This window comes from Astyanax mexicanus, chromosome 12, assembly GCF_023375975.1.
Source record: "Astyanax mexicanus isolate ESR-SI-001 chromosome 12, AstMex3_surface, whole genome shotgun sequence".
NCBI lineage: Eukaryota > Metazoa > Chordata > Actinopteri > Characiformes > Acestrorhamphidae > Astyanax > Astyanax mexicanus.
The window spans coordinates 39,024,545-39,051,762 of NC_064419.1; the positions used below are offsets into that span (position 1 = coordinate 39,024,545).

Genomic DNA, 27,218 nt, shown 5'->3' on the forward strand with positions numbered 1-27,218 from the left:
GGTGTTTTTGTTTCCCCCATTGTTGAGAGAGCAGAGCAGAGGTAATGTGGATATTGGAGAAAAAAAGGCAAAGCGTGCAAACACATACGTCAGGGGTCTGGCCTGCCCTTGCTTGACTTCTTAATCTTGCGCTTCCTGCCCTCCCTTTTCCCTCTTATCAGAGTACAAAAAGATGCCCCCCTCTTCACCATGTCCCAAACCCAGACTGTAAATGAAGGAGCATGATATAAAAGCAGCAGCTGGCTAGGCCCCAAGGACTCGGGCCCACATACTTCCCAATTTTTAGATTAAATGGCTCCTGTCTCTGAAGTAGTTCCAGGAGCTAATGGCTTTTGTTGCTGGGAATAATCCACACATCCTCTCCCACATCCTGGGGGAATGGCTTCTCAAAGCGCCCCTCTCTCCCGCCCCAAAACCCAAGCTTGTTGACCACTTTTCCTTCTCCTTCTTCTCATTTGCTTCAAACTGGGTTTTTTAAACAAGGCTTGAGTTAGCAGGACCAGACCTTTTGCCTGAGGAGGAGCAACTACTGCCTACTGTCTAGACTTAAAACATAAATCCACCCCCTTACAGTTTACTGTATAGCCTTTCTTGTTATTGCAGCCTGTTATAGACTACTCTGATTGCATATTACCACATACAGTCCTGCTCTGACTAGTACAGGTTTTGGATTAATACTGCTATTTGTGGTCCTTCTACCTACTTCTCGTGCTGCTCCTACACCTACACCAATAGTGCTGGACACAAACCTCCAAACACCTTTGGGTTTCCATGTATTGAGATGCTCTGTTCCTCCTGTTCTGTCCCAGCATTGCCCAGGGTAAGTCTCCACTACCGTGCTGCCCGCAGCAATGTTGTCCTGCTCCAAATCACTACTTTTATTCGTTCCCCACTTTATTCGCACAGCTGTGCATGTCTGCTTAACCTGCACAGACCTTTACATTAGCATTAAGCATCCATCACACATTATGTCAAACTCTGCCCTGTTTGTCCTGTTGTTTTGTTATTTGTTTGTCCTGTACGGGTTGACCAAAGGTAAAAGGTTCCATTATATTTTTTTTAGTCTTTTTTTACCCAAAGTTTCTTACTCTCAGTTTGAGGGAGTATTTTTTTGACACTGTTGTCTTTGGGCTTCCTCAAAAGTGGCTCAGACATATCTATGTAAAGCTGCTTTGTGACAACTTTCACTGTAATAATAATAATAATGATAATAATAATAATAATAATAATAATAATAATAATAATTGGCTATATATATCTACATATATCTATATATGTTATATATAAAGCCCTGTAAAAAATTAAGAGACAACTTCAGTTTCTAAATCAGTTTAATCACAGTTTTAATGCACCTTGGCATGTTTTCCTCCACCAGTCTTACACACTGCTTTTGGATAACTTTAAGCAGTTCAGCTTGATTTGATGGCTTGTGATCATCCATCTTCCTTTTGATTATACTACAGAGGTTTTCAATTTGGTAAAATCAAAGAAACTCAATTTTAAAACGGTCTCTTTTTTCCAGAGGTGTATATCAGATATATAAGAAGTATATATAAGAATATACTATTAAAATAAAATACAAAAATAATTATAATTAACTAATTATATAAATCTTTGTCTACTGTTTAAACATCTGTAACTTATTAATACATGGATTTTGTATAAATCAATATAAATGAAAGACAAAAAATTATGCAATGTAAAAAAAAAAACTACCACAAGGAGTTCATAATATTAAGTGAAATATAAAGTGTTAACAAAGAAAATCCTCACATTAAAGAAAATTTTCACATGAAACAGCAGATTGCTATTTAATAAAGTAGATTGCTCTAGAAGGGAGAATATTGCTATTACCATGATACAGACTTTTTTTATAGTCTCATAAATCCTAACAATATTATTGCATACAATACAATATGACACATCCCTAGTTTAATCTGGGCTTTAAAAAGGCTCACAGGACCTGCCTGAGGAGGAGCAACTACTGCTTCCTGGCTACTGTCGTGACCCAAACAGAGCAAAGGAAAGAAATGTGGACGAAAGAACGATAATTATTCTTTGTACGAGTTTCTCTTACAAACAAGACATATTTCTGTCAACTAGGCGTCAGTTCACACACTTAAGCTCAGAAGTCTAATAAAACCGAGTTGTAACAAACTGCGAGGCCAACGATAATGCCCCGCAGACGCCGTCTGCAGCGAGGGAGGGAGCGCCTAATTCAGAAAAAGAAGAAACAGTGGCAGAGTGACCACCGTGTGGATTATATACTTACTGCTAATTAAAGTGCAACATTTTCTCTGCCTAAATGAATGGAACCTGCCTCAGGCAGAGCGTAATGACCTCATATCCTGTGGAACACTTATTCCTAGACTTTGAGACGGTTGGAAAACACGGTAACACACCTACGGCCACCCAAGAGTATGTTTACTCCAACTGCAGCAAAATGGCCCTCTTTTCTCCTTCTTGCTTATGTCTCGAGAGATGATTCATTCCAAATTATAAGGCACGCGGCTCTATTAAATTAGAGCCTTTGTTTAGCATCTGAAAATATGCAAAGCTTGAGAGAGAGAGAGAGAGAGAGAGAGAGAGATAGACAGCATAATCCTTGATACACTATAAACAAACCAAAAAAAAACCCATCACTGCTTAAAAATGTAACGCTTTATGGCAGCCTCTTCAGAGTAAAATCTTTGGAAAGAATCTTCTGGAATACGCAAGGGAAAGAAATTTCACAGGGTGTTTTTTTGTCACAGATAAAGCAAGCATTTAAAAAACATTCTGTTTGTTCAGCCACTAAATGTGCACAAATAGAGTAGTTGGAACACAACAGCAATTAAAATTAGTCTGGAATCCGGAATCATAAGGGACTTAAACATTACATTACTTTCTTTGAAAATAATATTTGTAATATTTGTATAAAACTCAGGGTTATTCAGGGTTCATACACTTTTTAACCAATAAATTCCCATGACTTTTTAAAGTCTTCAAGGCTACTTTCCTGACTGTATGATCTTTAAAACATCAGTGCAGTCAAGAACAATAAAACCAAAAATATTATACTAAAACAAAAAATATAATTATAAAACAAACAGTTCTTCAATAATAAAATGTGTGTCAGTTACTGAGAGCTTCATTGTGTAGGGCTACATTATTGAACTAATGCTAAGATGTATTTGTTAGCTCAAAATAGCTATTCATAGTAAAAAAATGAAAATATACTTTTGTAGACTGCAAATTTCCATGACTATACCAAAACTTTGTATATTTTTTTCCTAAACTTATCCAGGCCTAGAAATTTCTATTTTCAAATTCCATGAGTTTTTCAGGTTTTTCATGACTGTACAAACCCTGTGTATTACCACATACAGTTGTGGTCAAAAGTTTACATACACTTGTAAAAAAACATAATGTTATGGCTGTCTTGAGTTTTCAATAAGTTCTACAACTCTTATTTTTCTGTGATAGAGTGATCGGAACACATACATGTTTGTCACAAAAAACAGTCATAAAATTTGGTTCTTTCATAAATTTATTATGGGTCTGCTGAAAATGTCACCAAATCTGCTGGGTCAAAAATATACATACAGCAACAAAATTTGTCAATTTTGGTGATGTAGCGAGTTGTGTCAATCAAATTAGCTTCATGTCATGGCCTCTTCACTTCTTGTTAGTGATTCTGATTGACTACAGCTGTTGACTTCTCATGAGCCCATTTAAATAGGGCTCATTTGACCCAGTGATTAGACTCAGCTACAAAAGCTACAATGGGAAAGTCAAAGGAACTCAGTGTGGATCTGAAAAAGCGAATTATTGACTTGAACAAGTCAGGGAAGTCACTTGGAGCCATTTCAAAGCAGCTACAGGTCCCAAGAGCAACTGTGCAGACAATTATACGCAAGTATAAAGTGCATGGAACAGTTGTGTCACTGCCACGATCAGGAAGAAAACGCAAGCTATCACATGCTGCCGAGAGGAGATTGGTCAGGATGGTCAAGAGTCAACCAAGAATCACCAAGAAGCAGGTCTGCAAGGATTTGGAAGCTGATGGAACACAGGTGTCAGTCTCCACAGTCAAGCGTGTTTTACATCGCCATGGACTGAGAGGCTGCCGTGCAAGAAAGAAGCCCTTGCTCCAGAAAAGGCACCTTAAGACTCGGCTGAAGTTTGCTGCTGATCACATGGACAAAGATAAAACCTTCTGGAGGAAAGTTCTCTGGTCAGACGAAACAAAAATTGAGCTGTTTGGCCACAACACCCAGCAATATGTTTGGAGGAGAAAAGGTGAGGCCTTTAATCCCAGGAACACCATGCCTACTGTCAAGCATGGTGGTGGTAGAATTATGCTCTGGGGATGTTTTGCTGCCAGTGGAACTGGTTCTTTGCAGAAAGTAAATGGGATAATGAAGAAGGAGGATTACCTCCAAATTCTGCAGGAAAACTTAAAACCATCAGCCCGAAGGTTGGGTCTTGGGCGCAGTTGGGTGTTCCAACAAGACAATGACCCAAAACACAGATCAAAAGTGGTAAAGGAATGGCTAAACCAGGCTAGAATTAAGGTTTTAGAATGGCCTTCCCTAAGTCCTGACTTAAACCCCATTGAGAACATGTGGACAGTGCTAAAGAAACGGGTTCATGCAAGAAAACCATCACATTTAGCTGAACTGCACCAATTCTGTCAAGAAGAGTGGTCAAACATTCGACCTGAAGCTTGCCAGGAGCTTGTGGATGGCTACCAAAAGCGCCTAGTTGCCGTGAAAATGGCCAAGGGACATGTAACCAAATACTAATGTTGCTGTATGTATATTTTTGACCCAGCAGATTTGGTGACATTTTCAGCAGACCCATAATAAATTTATGAAAGAACCAAATTTTATGACTGTTTTTTGTGACAAACATGTATGTGTTCCGATCACTCTATCACAGAAAAATAAGAGTTGTAGAACTTATTGAAAACTCAAGACAGCCATAACATTATGTTTTTTTACAAGTGTATGTAAACTTTTGACCACAACTGTAGGTATAAACATACTGAAATTACTGACAATACTGCCAAAAAGTCTTATTTTCAGTTGATACGATATTCTATACATTGCCAAATGTATTTGTTCACCCTTTTAAATTATTAAACTCAGCTTCCATTCGCTTTTATAGCTACATGTGAATTAAAAAATGCTTTTACAAACACCAGTGAAAGAATGGGTCACTCTCAGGTGCTTAGTGAATTCCAGAGAAGCAAATATGGTACCGTGATATTATGCAGCGCCTGTGCATCGTGAAAGTCCAATCGTGAAATTTTCTCACTACTCAACAACTGTCAGTGACTTTATAACACAGTGGAAGAGACTGGGAACAAAAGAAACTCATTCTGTTAACTTACATAACACCACCGTCTGCACAGTGAACCACTATAGACCTATGGCCTTCAGATCATCTCAAGAACCAGTGATTGTAAAGAGCCTTTAAAAGAGGATCCGGCTCAGTTTTACTGAACGTGAGGGGCTGCTGGTGGAGCAATGGAGACTTCAGAAGGGGAAACTCCTCAGACCTCAGTAGCTCATTTACTCATAGTAAAAACAAAAAAAAATATGTAGTTGAAGTGAAGTTTCTGACTGAGTGCTCTCTCTCTCTCTTTGAGTGAACATAACCTGGATTCGGATTCATTCGCTTTGAAAGGGACCACATCATACCCAACCAGTTTAAAATGTTTCTTCCGTATGCATGGTGCAATTACCCATTCTCACCAGAGAGGGCCACAAATCCCAAAACTTACCGACATCAGCTTTAACAAAAATGTTTATATAAAAAAATATATACTGATATTTAATGATTAAGGCATCACATTGGTAACCAAGTTTCGTTGTGTGCTACGACATACATTATATCTACAAGTTATTCTGAACCTAAGGTATGAAAACTTATTTGCTGGCCCAAGCTCAAGCGATTAACAAATGTTGCCAGATTTCCACCAAATCCTCCTGTTCTGAGCCTTCCACAATGTGCAATGTAGACTAAACAACTTGGGGCAGTGTGTTAATAAACCACCGGAGGTGATGTCTGATAAACAGGCCTGAACAGAGCGCCACTGACCTTTCAAGGAACCGACACCACTGATGCCAAGAGCATTTAGTGGGGAGTGCCACCGCTCCTATTAACTTTACAGTGGAAAAAGCGAGAAGCAAATATAGAAAGTATGCGCCAAGACAAGCGGATTAGCGCAGACAGAAGATCATGCACGTGATACTTGTCATGGCATGCTTGTAAAGGACTTCATTTCAAAGCAGCCACATGTACTTGGCAGTGTAATATACATCAGGCTGCATGTACTGTAATGAAAGAACTAAAAACCCATTCAGCAGTGATAGATAGTCATGAAGTACATCCAAAAGTTTGGGGACACCCCTTCTAATGCACGCATTTGGCTACATTAAATTGCACCCATTGCTGACACAGGTGTGTAAATGCACACACCCAGCTTGCATAGTATTTGTAATACAATAAAACTTCCTGGAGCAGATTAACATGAACCTACCTATAGGTTATAAACCTAATGCCAAGCGTGCAGTATTAGGCTTTAAAGCCCCCTATTACTTAATAATTTAAGTTAGGAAATCAGGGATGAATGAGGTGGAGTTGGGTGGTGATCATCGTTGCTAACAATTTTGTAAAACTGATTTTAAAGTCAAATACTCACACATAATGCTCCAAAATGTACAGTCCCTGTATAGTAGAGGCAGTTAGTTACAGGACAAGCTCTTTTTTAATTCCCTTGATTTTTAGAAGGAATAATGATTAAGCATTTGTCCCAATAATGTTGTCCATATAGTTAGTATATGTTATCATTATTATGATCGATTTTAATAAGCATATCTAGTTTTATTTATTGTTCCAAAATGTTCAGAACAAAGAACAACTGCAAGTATTGTTAAAATCAAAGATCCTAGAAACTTCATATACATATACAGTGTATAGTATTAAGTATATAGTGTAGGTTCAGATCTGGGGGGGGGATAAATACAGAGACCACCTAAAAAGATTAATTTCTTTGATTTGACCAAATTGAAAATTTAATCAAGAGGGAGATGGATGATCACAAGCCATCAAACCAAACTGAACTGCTTGAATTTGTGCATCAGAAGTAAAGGCATAAAGTTATCCTAAAGTAGTGTGCAAGGCTGGTGGAGGAGAACATGCCAAGATGCATGAAAACTGTGATTAAAAAACAGGGTTATTCCACCAAATATTGATTTCTGAATTGTTTTCTTTGCATTATTTGAGCTCTGAAAGCTTTGCATTTATTTGTACTTTCAGCCATTTCTCATTTGCTGTAAATAATACTGTAAATGACAGGAGAAATGTTGTTGTCTGTAAAACAATGTTCATTTTACTCAAACAAACAGCAAAATCAGAGAAACTGATTCAGAAACTAAAGTGGTCTAAATTTTTTCCAGAGCTGTAGATAACTGGAAACCAGTTAAAATGGAAAGAAATCAGTATTTTATGACCTATGCTAACCAGTTGTGTGATTTTTTTTTTGTCTCCTGTTCTTTCTTAAAAAGTATATATATATATATATATATATATATATATATATATATATATATATATATATATATATATATATATATATATATATATATAACACATACAGATCAATTACTATTTGATTTATACATTTGAATGCAATGTACCAAGCAGCGGTCTGCAGGTCTTTTCAAACACTGATGAATGAGCTGAGTGTATATGAGTGTATTGAAGTAATTTTACAGTGTATTTTGCTATATTTCTATAACCCAATCTTGGCCATGTTGTACTGCCCCCCCCCTCCCGTAACACACCTTGATAATTATCTAATTATCTAATTACCAAGCCCTTCTTAGATTAAAGTGGGAGTGTTAGAGCAGCACTGAGTGAGTGGACTTACCTGGCCATGCCCAGACTGGAGAACCCAGGAGGAACAATGAGCACATCCAGGCGTGAGAACGGGTGAACACCCAGAACAGAGTGAGCAGCAGCCAGACAGAGGGGCAGGAGAGGCAGGACAGAGGCCTCCACCTTCTGCAGATGACAGAATGGGGCAAACACTCGATGAGGTAGGATGACCTGCATCCTAGAGGTGTTGTTAACAAAACGACATGGATAATCCACATGGGAGCAAAAGCTCTGCTCATCTTCCTCCTTAACAGAAGAGGTCAGCCTGGATGGTGAGCTCTGGTTCTCGCCGCTTTGGTTTGTAGGCTGGCTTCCAGTGCAGGTCATTCTACTGCTGCAACAAAGACAGAGACATACTGAAGATAAACAAACATTAAAGTCTATGCAAAACAACACAAAACAGGAGTGTAATTCTTTGTCCATTTCAGGCCTATTTAAGTAGGATATTCTAGTCTGATTACCATTATTTAGTGTGATTCATTTTGGTACAATCCAGAAATCTATAAAGTACTTAAAACGATAAAATGCAAACGCACCAGCAACTGCATATTGTAGGGATGTAACAGCAAAGTTGGGAAAAATGGATTGGTTGGCACTGCAGTTTGGACCTCACCTCCATAGTGACATGTCACAGACCCTTTATAAGATGTGTCCTAAAAGCACTCTGTCCTTCAACTTAAAAGTTCCTAAGTGACCTTCAGCTCCAGTTAAAAATGATGAGTTTCTTTGATTTTTACCAAACTGAAAACCTCTGGAATATAATCAAGAGGAAGATGGATGATCACAAGCCTTTAAACCAAGCTGTACTGCTTGAATTTTTGCACCAGGAGTGGCATTAAGTTATCCAAAAGCAGTGTGTAAGACTGGTGGAGGAGAACATCCCAAGATGCATTCGAAAATGGGATTAAAAACCAGGGTTATTCCACCAAATATTGGTTTCTGAACTTTATGAATATGAACTTGTTTTCTTTGCTTTATTTGAGGTCTGAAAGCTCTGCATCTTTTTGTTATTTCAGCCATTTCTCATTTCCTGCAAATAAATGCTCTAAACGACAATATTTTTATTTGGAATGTTGTCTGTAGTTTATAAAATAAAACAACAATGTTAATTTTACTCAAACATATACCTATAAATAGCAAAATCAGAGAAACTGATTCAGAAATTGAGGTGGTATATTCATATCATTCATAACTGAATGAGAGTAACAATAAAGAAGAGAAGAACCATACCAGCCTAATTTTGCACTGGGCTCCTCATCCTCATTCATCCCTTCCTCATGATTAGAAGCCTTTTCCCTGGCTTCCCTCCACATGCCCACTGCTATGGTAAAAGTGGAGGCAGGCATTGGCATTGTAACAAAATAATCCCATTGGAAGAAACCTGATAAACACAGTGAGAAACAGGAGTTAAGCTCATCCAACAGAGGTAGTTTTAAGTGGAAACACTGGTAGCACTGCATATTTCTGTTCAATTACGTGCTAAATTTTAAACTAACCTGTCTCCTCGGGCATAGGGCAGGCCTGATTCTCACCACTTAGCAGAACCGTATATTCACATGGGGCTTTTATTCGTGCTCGCCAGGTCGACATTGCAACTGGTGGTTCTTGGCATGGGAAGAGGGCTCTGTTGTTGATGGGTGATCCCATGGTGTAAACACAGCACCTAAAAAAGTGGAAAAAGTAAAACATCTTTCATAAGGTTATTTAGATTTTAGATATAACAGGGTTAATCTAAATTCATTATCTTCTATACTCCTGTTGCAGTAATAAATAAAATGTAAAGACAAATGTGCACCATTTCTAGCCAAACAGACAAATGAAAGACAATATTCAAGCATCAACACAGCTGCTACTTTATATACACAAATACCTTATACCAGGGGTCGGCAATTAAGTTTCGCAGCGGGCCAGATATTTTCCAAGCCATTATGTGGCGGGCCACAAAAAAAAAATCTGCTTTGGAAAATGAAGTGTAATGGGATGGAGTGCTCTGCAGCCCAGAGGGTTGTTAAACCCAATTGCAGAACAGTAAACCCAAGAAAAAAAAGGAAAATATAAATAAACAAAACACAACGCTCCTCCCTCAGGATCGAACCCGTGTCATCAAGATCGCAGTTCAACATACTACAACTGCCCTGGCTAGTAAATTGTTGGGACATGGCCGGAGAGAAAACGCCCTTATTATGAGATGGGGAGCCCAAGAACAGGCGGAAAAAAACAGAACGGGTGGAAACTAAAGTCGCGCTGAGTGAGACAGAGAGATGGGAAGGAATGTAAACAAAAGCTCACCAGAGAAGCATTTTATTTATTATTTTTTTTTACTATTGCTCATTATAGTTCAAACAACCTCACGGGCTAAACGTTTCATGATTTCATGATTTATGCCGCCTATTGCCGACCCCTGCCGTATATCATACACTCTGATCACTGACTCATGCCTCTACGATGCACTGAATGACATTTTGCACAGTTGACAAACTTTGCCAATTAAGACCCTTTAACCGGGATGCCAGCTTTGGAAACCTATGACTGTGCAGAATCTACAGACACAGCTGCAACATCTGTAAGCAAATGTGCTGCAAGACACCATATAGAACCTGTATGTCTCTGTATTTCTCATCCTTTTCACTCTCATATTGTAATCATTTAAGTATATCCTTATAACATTCACACAAAGTTTATTCACTTCCAACAATGCCTTCTTCTTGGTGGATTATTTATTTTATTTCATCAATGAGTGTATGTCTACTGTATGAAGATGTACTCTGGGCTCACCTGTTATCCTGGTCTTTAGTCCACCTCACAGAGCCTCCGGTAGATTTGGTTTCATAACAAATCCTGAGGATACGAGGGAAGTCACATGGGGTTCGCACCCCTTTCTTCCTGACTTGAAGGCTCCACTGGTCCATGTGGAAGAGAAGACCCTGAATATGGACACTGGGAGCAGAGCTGCACTGGAGATATAGATCCTGCTGTTGTCTCCATTGGTGTGAAGGTATAGATATTAGTTTCTGTATTAATATAAATGATAATTGCTGGCTGGAGATCACATCTGATTCACCTCCTTCTAAAAGCTTCCTAAGCTCAGGCACATTAGACACATCCACCTCCTCCACCTTGGACACCAGCAGGTCACAGCAATCCAATATCAGGGTGAAGTCCTCACTCTCATCATCCCATGACCACCTACACACATCCCTTTCTTGAGCTGCATCACCAGGTACATGTGTAGCACTGGCAGAACAGCTGGCTTCTTTTTCCACACCAACAACATCTGGAGCTTGTAGAACTTCTGAGATCTTTAGTCCAGCAGCTCCTTTTCCAGGCTCTAGAAACAGGACAATGCTGCCACCAATGACCTTCCTCTGTATGTCTACAGTCAGGTCCAGGACATAGTGCCTGACCAGCATGTGGTTTGTGTTGGCTCGTAAAGGCAGGTCATCTTTATTAGGGTCCAGATCATTTTGTTGTGTAGACTGCATCACTGAGTGCGTCGGATTGTCAGTTTTTTTTTCCAGTGTATTTATATTATTTACAGTATGCATCCAGACTCATTTCATGGTAAACACTGGCAATTATTTCAGAGTGCAGCATTTGGTGTCTCTATTATCCAGTCTTGTGAGCCTGAAATTGAAAAGATAAGCTTTTAAGTAACAAGATTCAGATAAAGAACATGATTTTTTTTTTTTTTTTTGCAAAAGCTAAATATAATTTTAATAAAAACATTTATTTATATATTTACATATTTGTTTGACGGATTATTTTTTTCATGGGTGTCAAAAAATGCCTTGAGCCACAGAGTAGTTTGGTGATTAGAAAGCATTGGCAGCATTAGCATTAGAAGAGTTTTTTTTTTTTAAATGGCCTAAAAACTTCTTAAAGCAGCATGTAAATGCCAGCTAAAGTGCTGTATTCAATGTGAATTTTCACAATACGCATATTCAAAATTTAAACTGGCCTAAAAAAACGAATGGAAAAGGGTCACAATTTGCAGAAGAGGGCTCCGAATAGTCCAGCGTGCTAAGCGCTGCCACTATGAACACATCGCTGGTAGGGGTGGGCGACATGGCCCTAAAATATTATCACGATATTTCATGGTATTATCACGATAACCATACTCTTGGCGAGATGACAAAACAATAAAGATAGTAAAAAAATACAAGAATTTTAGCAGAATTGTAACAGAACTCCAAATATCTTCATATATCCAGGATTAAAGTAAAACAATGATACTGGACAGATATAATCTAAATTATAATCTAAAGATAAATTTCTAGTAGAAATTTAATAGGAAATGAGAAATTTGTGAATTTTGCTTAAAACAGCTAAAAAGTAGAACCCTGATGTGATAATTAGGGGTGAGTGTTATGGCATGCTAAATATTGTTCACGATATTCAAAAATGTTGGCAATATTATCGCATACGATACTATATGACACACGCCTAATCGCTGGCTCGAATCCTGTTCATGTAGCTTGCCATCAGCTACCTAAAAACTTTATCTTTAAAAAATAACCTACAAAATTATCTTTGAAAGCACTCCATAACTATAACACTGAGATCTACTTTTCATTCCTTCTATTATTTTCGGTTGTGAATTGCGCTAAACAATTAAAGCTGTGTAAATGAGAATGACGTATTTATTTCAAAGAGCGACGAACAAAAAACAGAAATAATTTGTTAATTTCAGAAATATAGTATAATAGTTTAACAGTATAATCATAATGTGGCAAAATAAATAATATAGCATAAAAAGTATAATGCAGCAAAAAATATTGCAGAATATTTAATGCATGCATATAAATGCATATAAACTAAAACAATTAAACAATACATTCACTTAAAGCTTCACAGTAAATAATAGACTATTTTTAAGACAGAACATCCCTATTATCACAATATGGATTTTTACTATCATGATATTTCTGTCACGATATATTGTATACGATATAATATTGCCCACCCCTACTAGCTATGCTAAAATCCAAACAACCTGCTCTCTGGCACTGTCTGCCCCAGGTTCAGCACCCTGGAGCGAACCCTTTTAAAAGTCGAGCGCAAAAGCCTCACTCAGGCAATAGCATACTCATTTAAATAACTCCGCCCCTGAGGGCTGCCTCGAGGTCACAAGCTGCAGAGCGGAGCTGAGGGTCTGTTATTGGTCCCACCCATAACCAGCCCTTTTACAATAACCACACCTTTTTGAATAGAGCTGAATAACGTTTTAAAAAAGAATTCTGTGGAAATATAAAAATTTGACAATATAAGCAGAGGTTACACTAGCTGTTGCATTTAAATAATGGAGGTCGAATTGCAGTATATTAGAAAAAAATGTGATTGTAAGTGAAAATTGTCTGTTTTGCCATTGAAACCTATGGGGATGGGTGGGGTTACACAGCTTTCTGCAACCGAACAGCAGGGGGCGCCTGACCTGGGGTGGCTTCACTCTTGAGAGACGATGCTCTGTACAGCTATACACAGTCTATGTGCATAACGCGCGAGGAGAACTGTGAATTTGAGACGAAAAAAAACACCTGAGAAGGAGAAAAATTAAGCTTGAGAAATATTTTGTTCAGCTCTCACTCCTGCCCCGCCCCAAAACCCATACATCACCCAGTGCCCCTCCCAAACTGAGCTGAGGGTGGAGTCAGCATAAATCATGAGGTTTAGTGCCTATTTAAAGCCATAGGGAAACACACAGCAATGCTCAGTACTCATATTAATGTATTCTAGGCGTTAATATGACTTTACTAAATGTCGATATTCAGCTGCGTGATTATAAACTAATATCTGCACACATGAGTAAAGTTACTCCAGCTGCAGCCGGACTGTATGAGCAGTTTATTAAACACTTGGGGGCTCGGTGGGGTTCTGTGTTGTGAAATGCGGGGTGTGGGGGGGTTCTCGGTTTGCTTACATCCTCGTATCTCCAGCAGCAGCAGAACGTGTACAGCTCAACACCTGCTGAACATTAGCCCCAACTTTCCCCCGCTGTTTCTCCTCCGTTTCTGCCCGCAGCCGCCGTGTCGTTACCCCGCCGTTCTGTGTGATACTCTGCTGCCGTGTGTGAGTTAAAGACTGAGGGTCAGGCTGCTGAGCTGAGGACGCTAAACCAGTTAACAGAGAGAAACACGCAACCAGCAGCTTCCACAAACAAACAGTCCCGCCGCTGCGCTGCTGCTCCCAGATACACTATAGCAACTGCTGCAGCCGCCTAGCACGCGCTGCTCACTACGCAGTGACGCCACTCTCGCGCGCCACGCAGTAGAGCTATAAACACACTGGATTTACCTTCCCCAGTTTACACTCACATCCACAGTGTTTATAATACTGGATAAGTGAGGGAAATAAAAAAATTAAATACAGGTGCATCTCAAAAAAATAGAATATCATTAAAAAGTTACTTTATTTCAGTAATTCAGTTAATTAATTAATATAAAATTTGAAACTCATACATTATATTTAAGCAATAGAACACGACAGGGAGTGTGTTATCACGAATAACATCACGGCTGTGATCCGGTCGAGTGTTCTTTTATGCAACATTTTTTTTTTTTTTTTACAAAATGAATAAAGAAAATAAATCAAAGAACTTTAAGAAATTCAGTTTAAATAGACTGTGCCTTCCGCCAAAAAGTAGTTCCACAACAACTGTAACAGAACTGAAGCTTAAAGGGGACATGAAACACTTCAAGTATTCAGTATACTTCACAAGATGTATTTTCACTCTAACAAATCTGATAAGTTTAGCAGTTGTCAGTGAAGCGGAATTAAAATAATGAGCAATCTAAATGTCATTTTTTAAGTAAGGGCAGCGCCATCTTGTCCCAGCGCTGAAAGTGACGTCACGAGGTTGTTTCCCGAACGCCTCACTACTATAATCTAGGAGTCTACCGTAAATTAATCTCTCAATAGATAATAAAATCCAAAACAAAACTCAATGCAGAGCGGGGGAGCACTTTTGTATTTCCCCTGTGTGTAGTAATACTGGGAGTAGTGAAATTTAATAGGGTGAGGAATGAGAAATATTTACTTTCACTTTCATACCTCGCCTCGTTCAGCTAGTTATTCTTCAGCGGGGGCTCGCAGCGCTGATGCGCGAGAATCCTCCGGTTAGCTGCAATGCTAGGGGTTAGGAGCGAGCACTTTCTAGACCAGGACTATATGAAGGAGAGGGGTTTGAGTCAGGAGCATTAGCGCTGGATAAATAAGCTGCAGTCCGAAGCTTTTTTCCTCCGTTTTTTATTTTTCCTCTGATCAGCTGGAATGTACAGACCGTCCGACTGAGGGTAACGTTACTATGAGAGCAGCAGCTGTAGCCGCACGGAACGAGAACAACGCGCTCACCCAGCAGAGCACCGAGAGGTACCGTTACCGAAAGTCTAGATAAACTGACAATTTAAAGATAACATAGCTAGCGTTAGCTACTTTTCTAGCTATCTCACCATAGCTAGCCAACGCTAGCTAACTAACTAACGCTAACTAGATGAAGCAACCCAGTTAGCTTTCTAACTTCTAAACTGAACGGTTTATCAACCAGACAGCGCCTTGGTGTTTCAATATCCACTTAAATCATGTTCGTTTTATTCAGACTTAATGAACTCTGGACTTTACATGTTAAATAGGTAAATGTATATAAACTAACTGGTTAACGGGATGGCAGTACCTGCTGTGGTCGCGCTGCAGGGTTTCAGCACGGCTCCACTTAGAGAGAGAATAAACACTCCCAAAACGTCTCTCTCTCAGAAAAGCATAGGAAAAGTTCTGCTCAGGTTTATAGAGGAAAGATCTCTGAGCAAATTCTCCATGTTAGCCTAGTTCAGCTTCGTCTTCATCCATAATCTCCACAAACAATAAGCTCTTTTCCTCTAGCTATATGTCTGGGATCTTAAACCAACCAACCTCGTGACGCCACCAGTGCTGCACGGGCAACATGGCGGCGCCCTAGCTCAAACGTAACAAAAATAAATATATTATAATTTAGTGTGTAAACATTTTATTTAAAAATTCCCCCCCAAATAAATTCCATTATATTTAATCCCTTAGAAAACTTGTACAAACTGAAATGTTTCATGTCCCCTTTAACTACAAAACGGTGCATGGTTCATACAGACTAACACCACGAAAGTTAGCTTGAAATCAAAATTGGGAATAAGCGAAGATGGTAACGTTAGGACCGTGAAATAACGCTAATACTCTCCTCTCCTGCTCCGTGGAGTCGTCTTCGGGTGAAAACAGCGCATTTTTGAGCATTTCTGCTTGTTTTGCTGGGTGGTGTTGGTTTAAGCTAGCTGGCTGGACTGTGGTTAGGTTAGCGTAGCTTGCTTTAGCTCAGCATTAGCTTAGCTTAGCCTAGCCTGGCTGGTTAGCGTTCTAGCTGTCAGACGGCAGTAACCAAGCGATGTTCCTTCCATTTTTTCCTAAAAAGATGAGCCAGCGCTGCGGGCGAGCGTGCCGCGGCTGAGCGCTAGCCTGTGCTAAGCTAACGCTGCTGCGGGTGTCCTGTGTGTATACGCCGTTACTCGGTAACGCGTCGGCGGAGTGATACAAGTTTAGTGTGAGAAGGCCGTGATGTTATCACATATATCAGCACGGCTAGAACACTTCTCAACCAATCAGATTGTGAGGTCGGAACTAACTGTTGAATAAAGATGTATAACACACAACGTGATCTATTTTAAACATATATTTATAACTTTTATTGTTGATTATGAATTACAGCTAACGGGAACCCAAAAATCAGTGTCATATATATATATGTATATACACTGCTCAAAAAAATAAAGGGAACACTCAAATAACACATCCTAGATCTGAATGAATGAAATATTCTCATTGAATACTTTGTTCTGTACAAAGTTGAATGTGCTGACAACAAAATCACACAAAAATCATCAATGGAAATCAAATGTATTAACCAATGGAGGCCTGGATTTGGAGCCACACACAAAATTAAAGTGAAAAAACACACTACAGGCTGATCCAACTTTAATGTAATGTCCTTAAAACAAGTCAAAATGAGGCTCAGTATTGTGTGTGGCCTACACGTGCCTGTATGACCTCCCTACAACGCCTGGGCATGCTCCTGATGAGGTGGCGGATGGTCTCCTGAGGGATCTCCTCCCAGACCTGGACTAAAGCATCCGCCAACTCCTGGACAGTCTGTGGTGCAACGTGACGTTGGTGGATGGAGCGAGACATGATGTCCCAGATGTGCTCAATCGGATTCAGGTCTGGGGAACGGGCGGGCCAGTCCATAGCTTCAATGCCTTCATCTTGCAGGAACTGCTGACACACTCCAGCCACATGAGGTCTAGCATTGTCCTGCATTAGGAGGAACCCAGGGCCAACCGCACCAGCATACAGTCTCACAAGGGGTCTGAGGATCTCATCTCGGTACCTAATGGCAGTCAGGCTACCTCTGGTGAGCACATGGAGGGCTGTGCGGCCCTCCAAAGAAATGCCACCCCACACCATTACTGACCCACTGCCAAACCGGTCATGCTGAAGGATGTTGCAGGCAGCAGACCGCTCTCCACGGCGTCTCCAGACTCTGTCACGTCTGTCATGTGCTCAGTGTGAACCTGCTTTCATCTGTGAAGAGCACAAGGCGCCAGTGGCGAATTTGCCAATCCTGGTGTTCTCTGGCAAATGCCAAGCGTCCTGCACGGTGTTGGGCTGTGAGCACAACCCCCATCTGTGGACGTCGGACCCTCATACCATCCTCATGGAGTCAGTTTCTAACCGTTTGTGCAGACACATGCACATTTGTGGCCTGCTGGAGGTCATTTTGCAGGGCTCTGGCAGTGCTCCTCCTGTTCCTTCTTGCACAAAGGCGGAGGTAGCGGTCCTGCTGCTTGGTTGTTGCCCTCCTATGGCCTCCTCCAAGTCTCCTGGTGTACTGGCCTGTCTCCTGGTAGCACCTCCAGCCTCTGGACACTACGCTGACACACACAGCAAACCTTCTTGCCACAGCTCGCATTGATGTGCCATTCTGGATGAGCTGCACTACCTGAGCCACTTGTGGGGGTTGTAGAGTCCGTCTCATGCTACCACGAGTGTGAAAGCACCACCAACATTCAAAACTGACCAAAACATCAGCCAGACAGCATAGGTTCTGAGAAGTGGTCTGTGGTCCCCACCTGCAGAACCACTCCTTTATTGAGTGTGTCTTGCTAATTGCCAATAATTTCCACCTGTTGTCTATTCCATTTGCACAACAGCAGGTGAAATTGATTGTCAATCAGTGTTGCTTCCTAAGTGGACAATTTAATTTCACAGAAGTTTGATTTACTTGGAGTTTTATTGTGTTATTTGAGTGTTCCCTTTATTTTTTTGAGCAGTGTATATGTATATATATATATATATATATATATATATATATATATATATATATATATATATATACGTATATATATACAGCATTTTATTTAACCAGGCAACACTTCAAACATGCCATGGCCCCCACTCAGAGTAAACCTTGAAATGTATGTTCTTATACAGTGTGTGTACACTAAAACTGAAATTAAAACAACTATGCAGAGGATGCAAAATGAACATTATCTTGATCCTGACCCATCCAAAAAGAGCCGATCTTCAGCAGGACTGTTCAGCAGGTCAGTGTTTCAGCTCTTTTTGCAGGTCTAGACCATTCTGAATGACTGACACAAACAGAGCTTTAACTATTAAAAGTTTATTGGACTCATGTGCACAGCATTGCTATAATAAAAAATAAATCTATTTCCACTCGTGTGCTTTTAATGAGACCTTGGCGACAGGAAACATCTAGTGATCTTAAAAACTGCACAGTTCTCACAGTGTTAAGAGCAGCAAGGTGTGTAACAGACTGACAGATGTGATGTTGTTTTTTTTTTTTAGCTAAACAGAATACTTCTGTAGTCTGTGATGTAATGAGAAAAGTAAATAATTTCTTTATTATTAGGCACAATAAAAAATATACCAAAACATTCAGCTAAAAAGTTCTATAGAAGTTTCTATAAAACAAAATAAAATAACAAAACATCAAAAACGTCCATTATCAACATTTGATATTTCAGACACTGTGCTTGATCTTGTTGTTCCAATGATAATGACTTTTATTTGTCTTATTGACTCATTCGGATGGGATTAGTCATACGGACATGTCTCTTAGTGCCTCATAGCCAGTGCCTCGTAACCAGTGAGCATATGGTAAGTAAAAGTCTCTATAAATAAAGCAAAACATATATACATCTATTTCATATATCTCTGTTCAAATATATATCTCTATATATATAGTCCGTTATTGCAGCCAAAATACATATATAGAGGATCTTTCTTGTATTACATCGGGTCCAAATGGAAAGTCCTCAATCAAACACAGAAATTCAGACGGTTATTAACGGTATGTTCCCTCATGAAATGCTGTTTCAACAGAGAAATACATGAAATTATCTGAAAAAAAAAAAAAACAGACTGAAAATACAGTCTGATGCAAAGGTTTGGGCACTCTTAACATGACCAACTCTTGTGGTGAAACCTAACCATGGGTTATGGCAACTGTACAAAATATTGTATTTCACATTTAATTAGCTACAGTGACTGTGTTTTTACTTAAAGGAAAACTAACTTGACTTTTGGTGTAGTAAAACATAATAAAGAGTACTAACCTTTGTTGAATAGCCCACCTCCGCTCTCCCGCAGCTGTTCAAGATCCAGTAATTTTGTGCTTTTTGCCCAGCACTCTTTACAACGGGCACTTTGGGCATCTACAGTGGCTTTTAATAAGCTTCTTATGCACTTTTAAAGTTTTTAATGGCTCGTTTTAAATGGCAGGGCTTTCCGGATTCTACCAATGAGATGTAAAAACGATTTATCTAGCTATATAAAGATAGATTTATCTATATATGCCCCAAAGTGCCCAAAGTGCTGGGCAAAAAGCACAAAATTACTGGATCTTGGAAAGCTGCGGGAGAGCGAAGGTGGGCTATTCAACAAAGGTTAGTACTCATGTTTTATTACACCAAAGGTCAAATTTTACACTGGAGTTCTTCTTTAATATAAAAAATAAAATGTGTTATTTGGCTGAGGATGTCCCAACATTTGCATAAGACTGTATACAGTTACATGATTTCATGCCATATTTGAAGAAGAACAAAATATGTAATAATGTGGTTGATACAGGGTGAAAAACCTCAGTTTAAGCTCATGTGGTACATGTGACTAATTTAATTGATAGTTAGTTAATATACCAGTTACCAAAGTATCAACCTGCTGAAATCACATCCAGAAAATCTGCAATGGCACAACCATACAAGGACCATACATGGACTAAATCATGACGCTCAGGGGTGGAAAATACTTGAGTGTGACTGTACTCATTACTGTATTGGGGTATTATTATTATATTTGTCCTTTCCTCAAATATTATTGAAATTAAACACTTTTAATAAAAAAAAAAACATATTTTTTACTATTTTCCGAGTAATGACTAGTATTGCCTGGCAGTAGTTGTCCCACATCACACACTATTCAACAAATGAATCTTTTTCCCCTCAAGTGTGCTAAAATGATGTTACTTTTATTTTAATTTTATTTAATTTTTGTTCCCCATTTTATCCCAAATATTCATGGCCAATTACCCAACCCACACATTAGGACTCCCCATATCACTAGTGATGTTCCAGCACAAGGAGGGTGAAGACTAGCACATGCCTCCTCTGATACATGTGAAGTCAGCCACCTCCTCTTTTTGTACTGCTGCTAATTTAGCATTGCAGAGTAGCATTACAGCACACTCGGAGGAAAGTGCAGCGACTCGGGTTCCAATACAGCAGCTCACAGATACAGCCTTGTGCTTTGTAATTCACCCTTTGTAGTGATGTGGGGAGAGAGAGACATCTATCTACCCAGAGAGAGCAAGGCCAATTGTGCTCTCTCAGGGCTCCGGCAGCTGATGGCTAGCTACATGGATAGAATTTGAACTGGCGGTCTCCTGATAATTAAAGACCTGATTATAGACCTGATAATTCCACTTTTAACTAAGTAAGTTAGATCTACAGTGATTCCACTGCCATCCAAAATTTACATAATTGGCCTTGTTCTCTTCTCTCTGGAAAAGTGGGATAGCCATCACCCTCCCTCTGTCACTTGGCACACTGTTAACCAGTGCAAAATCTGACAGCTGATGTAACAGAATAGGCTAATAGGGTTAGCATTCTCCTCCAAGTGTGTTGAGCTGTCCAGAGATGTTGCATTTAAATGAAACACATGCCCAGCCAGCCTTCACCCTCCCATCACTGGTAATATTGTGTGATAAAATTACATATTTACTAGGTAAGGACTGGCAATAACTAAGTCACAGAGGAAATTAATAAAACATATACAAAATGAGCAACATTTTTTCCCACTTATATACAGTTTCTCAGTACTTTTCCACTCCTGCTGATATAAAAGGCTGTCCTGAAATGATCTATACCTTTAGAATCCCTTTGAAGATATTTGTGATATGATATGCGATCTGATCTAGCATCTTTAATACTGTGTGGGTGAAATCCAGCTCTATCCATCCAAACATCAGCGGCGTTCCTCTCCTCCGAATGACGGAACGTTCTCCTCCCGATGTCCCCTGGAGACCCCATTCTCATGACATCATGAACTCTCCTCCTGTGCTCGGCGGAAACTGTGCCGTTTGATGGAGTCCCTGTTCCAAACAAAATGGGAAGAAGGAGGAGGAGAAGCGTTTCAAAGGGCAGCTTGTGCAGGGACTTAAAATGAGGCTTCATTGATATTGAATTTTTACACAGAGACCATGGGTGGCATTTACAGTCAGGCTGTGACGTCTGCTTAAATCAAAGCCGTTAGTTATAGGCCTGACTGCTGGGAAAAGTACTGCAATAAACACAAGTAAACACTAAAGTCCCACTGAATGTAGGCTTTATTTCAACAGGCTCTGTAACTGTGTGATCCTGGGTAAATACACTGGCAGTTTACCGCTATGTTCACATTACAGGGGAACTTCAAGCAATTCCAAATTTCGCTGTCCACATTTATTATTATTATTATTATTATTATTGTGTAATTGACCCGTATCTGTAATGTAAACGACTCTGAAAAGGAATCAGCCTGAATTGACTTGATTCCAAATTTTTGCCTCATTGTGACATATCTGATTTTTTACTGTCTTTTCACACCAGTCAACACCAGTGTAGTGCCAAATTCAGAGTTCTGTCATAATCCAACTCCCCTTGAAATGCACAAGCCATACAGGCTGATTTCTGTTGTTTCTGTTTATGAATACTATTAAGAATGAAGTATAATTGCTCGAAAGGAATCAGATCCTTGCTGGCAGTCAGAATTTGGCACAACACTGACAGCATGGCAAACCAACAACAGGGGAGACATGGCAGTTTTGGAACAGATTTGTTCACATTACAGACACATATAGGTCACTTACATAAATTAATGTGAACTGTCAGTATAGTCAAAGACAATATGAGCAAAAACCCTGAATTGATTAAAGAGGATTGTAAAGTGACACAAATCTGCTTTGAAAAGATTGTATTTAACACGTCTAAACAGCCCTAAAAATACCTCAGCCTGATAATGTACCCTTGGGCTAAATTGGTCAGATTGGTTAGGTCACAATATAATAATATTTATTTAGATTTTTTATTTTATTGACATTTCAGGGAACATTACATTAAATGGCAAATTCATTTTGTGGAAATTTTGCTGGCAGTTTTTTTCTGTGACCTTTATATTGTTCATATTGATATCGGATTAATATTGATTTGATACAAATTCGGAAATATATTGAGGTATATGTATTATTATTTACTCTATTGTCTAGCCCTATGCTCTAGTTACAGAAAGGATTACATATTGTTTCTTAATTTTTTTTTGACATTAAATTAATGTCAAAAAAGCCCAATTCCTTCATTATGTGTATTACTTATTGTTATCCTTTATCGCCCATCTCTTATTTGTACGTTTCTTTTTAAATGCTCAGTGTGTATGTGACTATAAATCATTCAGGAGTTCATTTTTGTACTTAATTTAGTCGTTTGTCATTGCCTTGTACTTTTTTATTTTGCTGTAAAATTGATGTGAATAATGAAAAATACTGTAAAAAGGATAAAGTAAAATTGTATTTGTATTGAATTACATTGTACTACGTAAAATAAATAAAAAATAAGTTAAAAAAAAGACATACAGACATAAAGACATAAAGAGACATAATTAATAGTTTTAAATAATAATTTCATTCAATTTCAATTTCAGGGACTGTACTTGTACCCCAAACATGTCTTATTTAATTAAATACTTTAAATTATATTAATAGTTTAGTAGTATAGTTTTAATTCTTCGCATCTGCATTACCTGTTCTCAAAGCGCGGTTTAACTATAGGCTTGTACAGCTCTGGGATCTTCCTCTCCAGCATGGGCCTCAGATTCTCCCTCAGTTTGTTGTAGTTCTTCTTCAGCTCCTGCTGGTACTCCTTCTGATCAGCTGCAATCAGGGACTTGTTCTTCTCCACTGCCTCCCCACACCTGCAACAATATGCACATACAATCAACCACACATGCGGGGCTGAGGAACAGGGCAACCTGAGTCTGCAGGAACTGGACTGTGAAGGGGGAAGTGATGGTGATTGAAAGGGATCGTGATTTAAAGGCGTTTTTCTGTTACTGGACGGCTTTTCAGAGCCGAAGACATAAAATGAAGGATGGCCAAGGAAAAAAGCCACAAAAACATTAACACACTGAGCCAAGCTACGAGAAAAATACACACATGCTACATCCAAATCTGGAGCCTGTCAGAACAAAGACATGCTAAAATAGTGACAGTAGATTTACTGCACCCTAATGGTTTTACTCCTGTGTTTTTGTAAAGGTCTGTGCATTGGAAGGACACACGTTTTATTATAAATAGCACACGATTCAAAAGTAATAGCATACAGACCTCCTCAACATAGCATTACTTATACACAGTCCAGTCAGAATAGTATGGCTACCTCATAATTGTTTCCACACTGACTATATAGGATAATTTTGTAGTTGTATAATTACAGACTGTAGTCCTGTATCTGTTTCTCTGCATTCTTTATTATTATCATCCTCATTTCACCTTGTTCTTCAATTCTTCAATAGCAGCTATTATTTGGATTGTGGGTCATTATCCTCAGCACTGCTGTGATACTGACGTGATGGCAGTGTGTTAGTAGTGTGTGTTGTGCTCGTACAAAAGGATCAGATACGGCAGTGCTGCTGGTGTTTTTAAACAACTCAGTGCCACTGCTGGGCACTGTCCTGTGACCACTAATAAAGGACTAGAGGATGATCGAGCAACAAATGCAGAGCTTCTGTCTCTGACTTTACATCTACAAAGTGGAGCAGCTATAGGTTGGAGTGTCTAATAGAGTGAACAGTAAGTGAAGAACACAGTGTTTAAAAACTCCAGCAGCACTGCTGTATCTGATCTACTAGTGCCAGCACAACATACACTAACACACAGCAAACATGTCAGTGTCACTGCAGTGCTGAGAATGACCCACCACTCAAATAATAGCTGCTATGTGTTGGTTTATCTTGTGGGGTGCTGAGTATTGAGGAACAGGGTGAAGGGAGGATAATAAAGTATGCAGAAAAAAAAACAGATATAGGACTACAGTTTGTAATCATACAACTATAAAGAGCTCCTATAAGATCAGAAGAGCTGATATGATGAACAATGTGTGTGGCAGTTATAATATCTAAATTCTGACAGGAGAGTATCATATTCTGTGTGACTGACTCATTGTATTAATAATCCATTAAATCCCTCAGGTTGACTGCTATTTTTATGATTCTGTTATTTGACAAACACAGCTACTATACCCTATATAGACTTCTATCACTGTAAATGCTTGATCTGATCATGTAATAAACAAAACATACTACGTTAGTACATACCATGTCTTAAAATTTTCAAATAATAATAATTAAGACCATTCACTCAACTTTAGAATATGAATAAATTATGTTTCAGTCTTTCCATCTCAATAATCCTGAAGGTTTGTGAGAAACAAAAAGACACAATAAAATTTAAAATATTGAAAGCTAAAAACAGTCAATGGCTTTAATTCATTGTGAGGTTTTGGATTCCGGACATAAAGTCATAACAGAACGGGAGAGACTTTAGTAATCACGGTGGTTAGTGTTGCTGGCCAAAGCAAGTAACACTAGCATGCCAAATGTTATGGGACAAAAAATAGTATCATGTCCCATGACACTTACCATATTCCATGAAAGCTAATAAACGTTAAACTGACCTTCTCCAGCCAGTGTGTGTCATTGTATAAGAAGACTAATACATACACTGGGTAATGTGGTTTATATGAGGCATGCCAGACTGAATGGATTATGGGAGAAAATAAACATTTTTTAAATTACAGTAAATATTTAGCAGCATTTCTGGCAGCAATCAAGGTCCTGATGTACACTTTTCCAAAATGAAAGCCACTTTCAGGAGCTAAACTAAAACATTCCCTCAAGCATTCCATATGTTCTGAGAGAAAAAAGCACCACGGTCTTGTTTATTTTGAGCTGTAGTTTAAACAGTATAATCATAATGCAAATGAAATGCAGTTGAAAGACATTAAACCTTGGATTGCCTGGTTTTGTAGTGCAGTGGTTTTTAAACTGTGGTACATGTACCAGTGGTGGTAGGAGATGTGCCCCAATGTGGTACACCAGATTACCTCTGGAGTTTTGTTGTCTTAACCCTAAAACATGTCATTTTCAAATCATTGTTATATTATTATGTTTAGTGCGTGTCAGTTCTTCACTATTAAAACAATCAGTTTAATAGGCCCTATAATACAGCCCTCTAAATCCTTACATTATATGCTGCATATAACCAATGACTGTGTATAAGCGTGGACAGCAAAAAGAGCCCCATCCACCCAACAAGAGACAGCAAGGCCAATTGTGCTCTCTCAGGGCTCCAGCTGCTGATGGCAAACCACACGACTGCGACCTCCTGATCACAGTGGTAGCGATTTAGACCATTGGATCACTCAGCACTCCCATCTGGCTAATATATAACTATGGCATAAGTTGTATTGAAGTTGTCAGCAAACTAGCTTGTTACTACGGTTACTACAGTGTTATTATTAATGTGGTGTTACTGTGTTGTTGGTTGCAGCACAAATAACACATATTCTACTCTGCGTTCTTTGCAATTTTTTTGAAGGACTGATAGGTAAGTAAACAAGTAGATGACGCTTTGCCTCTGGTCTTGAGTTGTGCAGACTCTGGTTGCCAATTCAATAACATGACAGACAGTTTTGGCTTCATTTTTAAAGAACAGAAGAGAATAGAACCACGGCGTCCATGCTTTCTGCAGTTACTAAGCTAAACTAACTGGTTACCAAGTAATTCACAATAGTTTCTGCATTAGGATTGTTTAAATAATTAAACTACACACATTACCCTTCACATGGTCTAACCACTACTTTTAATGGAAACTGACCACTCTTTAGAGTCTTCTGTAGTCACTCTAGTCAACTTTAGAAATGTTTATATGTCTTTTATGTGCTTACTTGACAACACATTGCATTTTATGTGTTTTAACTTGACAAGAGTAGCCTATTAACCTGAATACACTGCTCCTTGTGAAAACAATGGTTTATGTAATTTATGTTTTGTATAGTATATTGTGTTTGATATTCATTTTTTTCAATTCCAATACCAGATTATTATATAAATTAGAAGCTTAATGCTCTTTAAAAGTTACATGTAAATGCATTATTATGCTAGTTACCGTATTATCTAATGCAGGGGTGGCCAAACTACGGCCCGTTTCCTTTTTTGGAGCGGCCCGCAAGGTATTTTAGAAATAGAATGAAAGTTGGCCCGCTGTTAAGCAGGTTTTATAATGTGAGATTCAAAGTTTGAACGCTAGGTGTCAGAAACGGGCCAAAGAGTCGGAGAGGGTGCACATTTCTAGCGCAGAAAAACGGGGCACAAGAGTCTAAAAGCGGAGGGGCTGCGCATTTCTAGTGCAGAAAAACGGGCCAAAGAGTCTAAAAGCAGAGAGAGTACGCATTTCTAGTGCAGAAAAACGGGGCAAAAGAGTCTAAAAGCGGAGAGAGTGCGCATTTCTAGCGCAGAAAAACGGGCCAAAGAGTCTAAAAGCGGAGAGAGTGCGCACTGTCAAAACACTGTCAAAAATAAAGATAGCAAGTCAAGTAAAATGGTGTGTGAATGAAATAATCAGGAAAAAAGTATTATTTAAAGTGGTATATTTCATTATTTGTTTTATTACA

The 27,218-nt window shown here is 39.0% G+C and overlaps 2 protein-coding genes across 7 annotated transcripts in view; both read right to left on the minus strand.

Annotated features, from left to right (window-relative positions):
• The window catches only part of aopep (aminopeptidase O (putative)), a 141,549-nt gene extending 127,310 nt beyond the window's left edge, over positions 1 to 14,239 (minus strand). Inside the window, exons 1-5 of one of the 4 annotated variants that reach the window (XR_007441406.1) lie at positions 13,847 to 14,239; positions 10,705 to 11,553; positions 9,426 to 9,592; positions 9,160 to 9,310; positions 7,922 to 8,263 (exon numbers count right to left, since the gene is read on the minus strand). Coding sequence is in view for 3 of the 4 variants with exons in the window: in XM_049485700.1 (XP_049341657.1) it covers positions 7,922 to 8,263; positions 9,160 to 9,310; positions 9,426 to 9,592; positions 10,705 to 11,474 (1,430 nt within the window). In the remaining variant the exon portion in view is untranslated. The remainder of the gene's footprint in view (positions 1 to 7,921; positions 8,264 to 9,159; positions 9,311 to 9,425; positions 9,593 to 10,704; positions 11,554 to 13,846) is intronic. The other 3 variants (XM_049485701.1, XM_049485700.1, XM_049485702.1) reach the window with 3 other exon arrangements.
• A 4,367-nt stretch (positions 14,240 to 18,606) lies between these two features.
• dock8 (dedicator of cytokinesis 8) overlaps positions 18,607 to 27,218 on the minus strand; it is a 103,525-nt gene continuing 94,913 nt past the window's right edge. For all 3 annotated transcript variants that reach the window (XM_022671085.2, XM_007231854.4, XM_007231856.4), the window contains 2 exons: positions 23,290 to 23,460; positions 18,607 to 21,610 (listed from right to left, as the gene is read on the minus strand). In XM_022671085.2, coding sequence (XP_022526806.2) covers positions 21,559 to 21,610; positions 23,290 to 23,460 — 223 coding nt within the window. In that variant the 3' untranslated portion in view covers positions 18,607 to 21,558. The remainder of the gene's footprint in view (positions 21,611 to 23,289; positions 23,461 to 27,218) is intronic.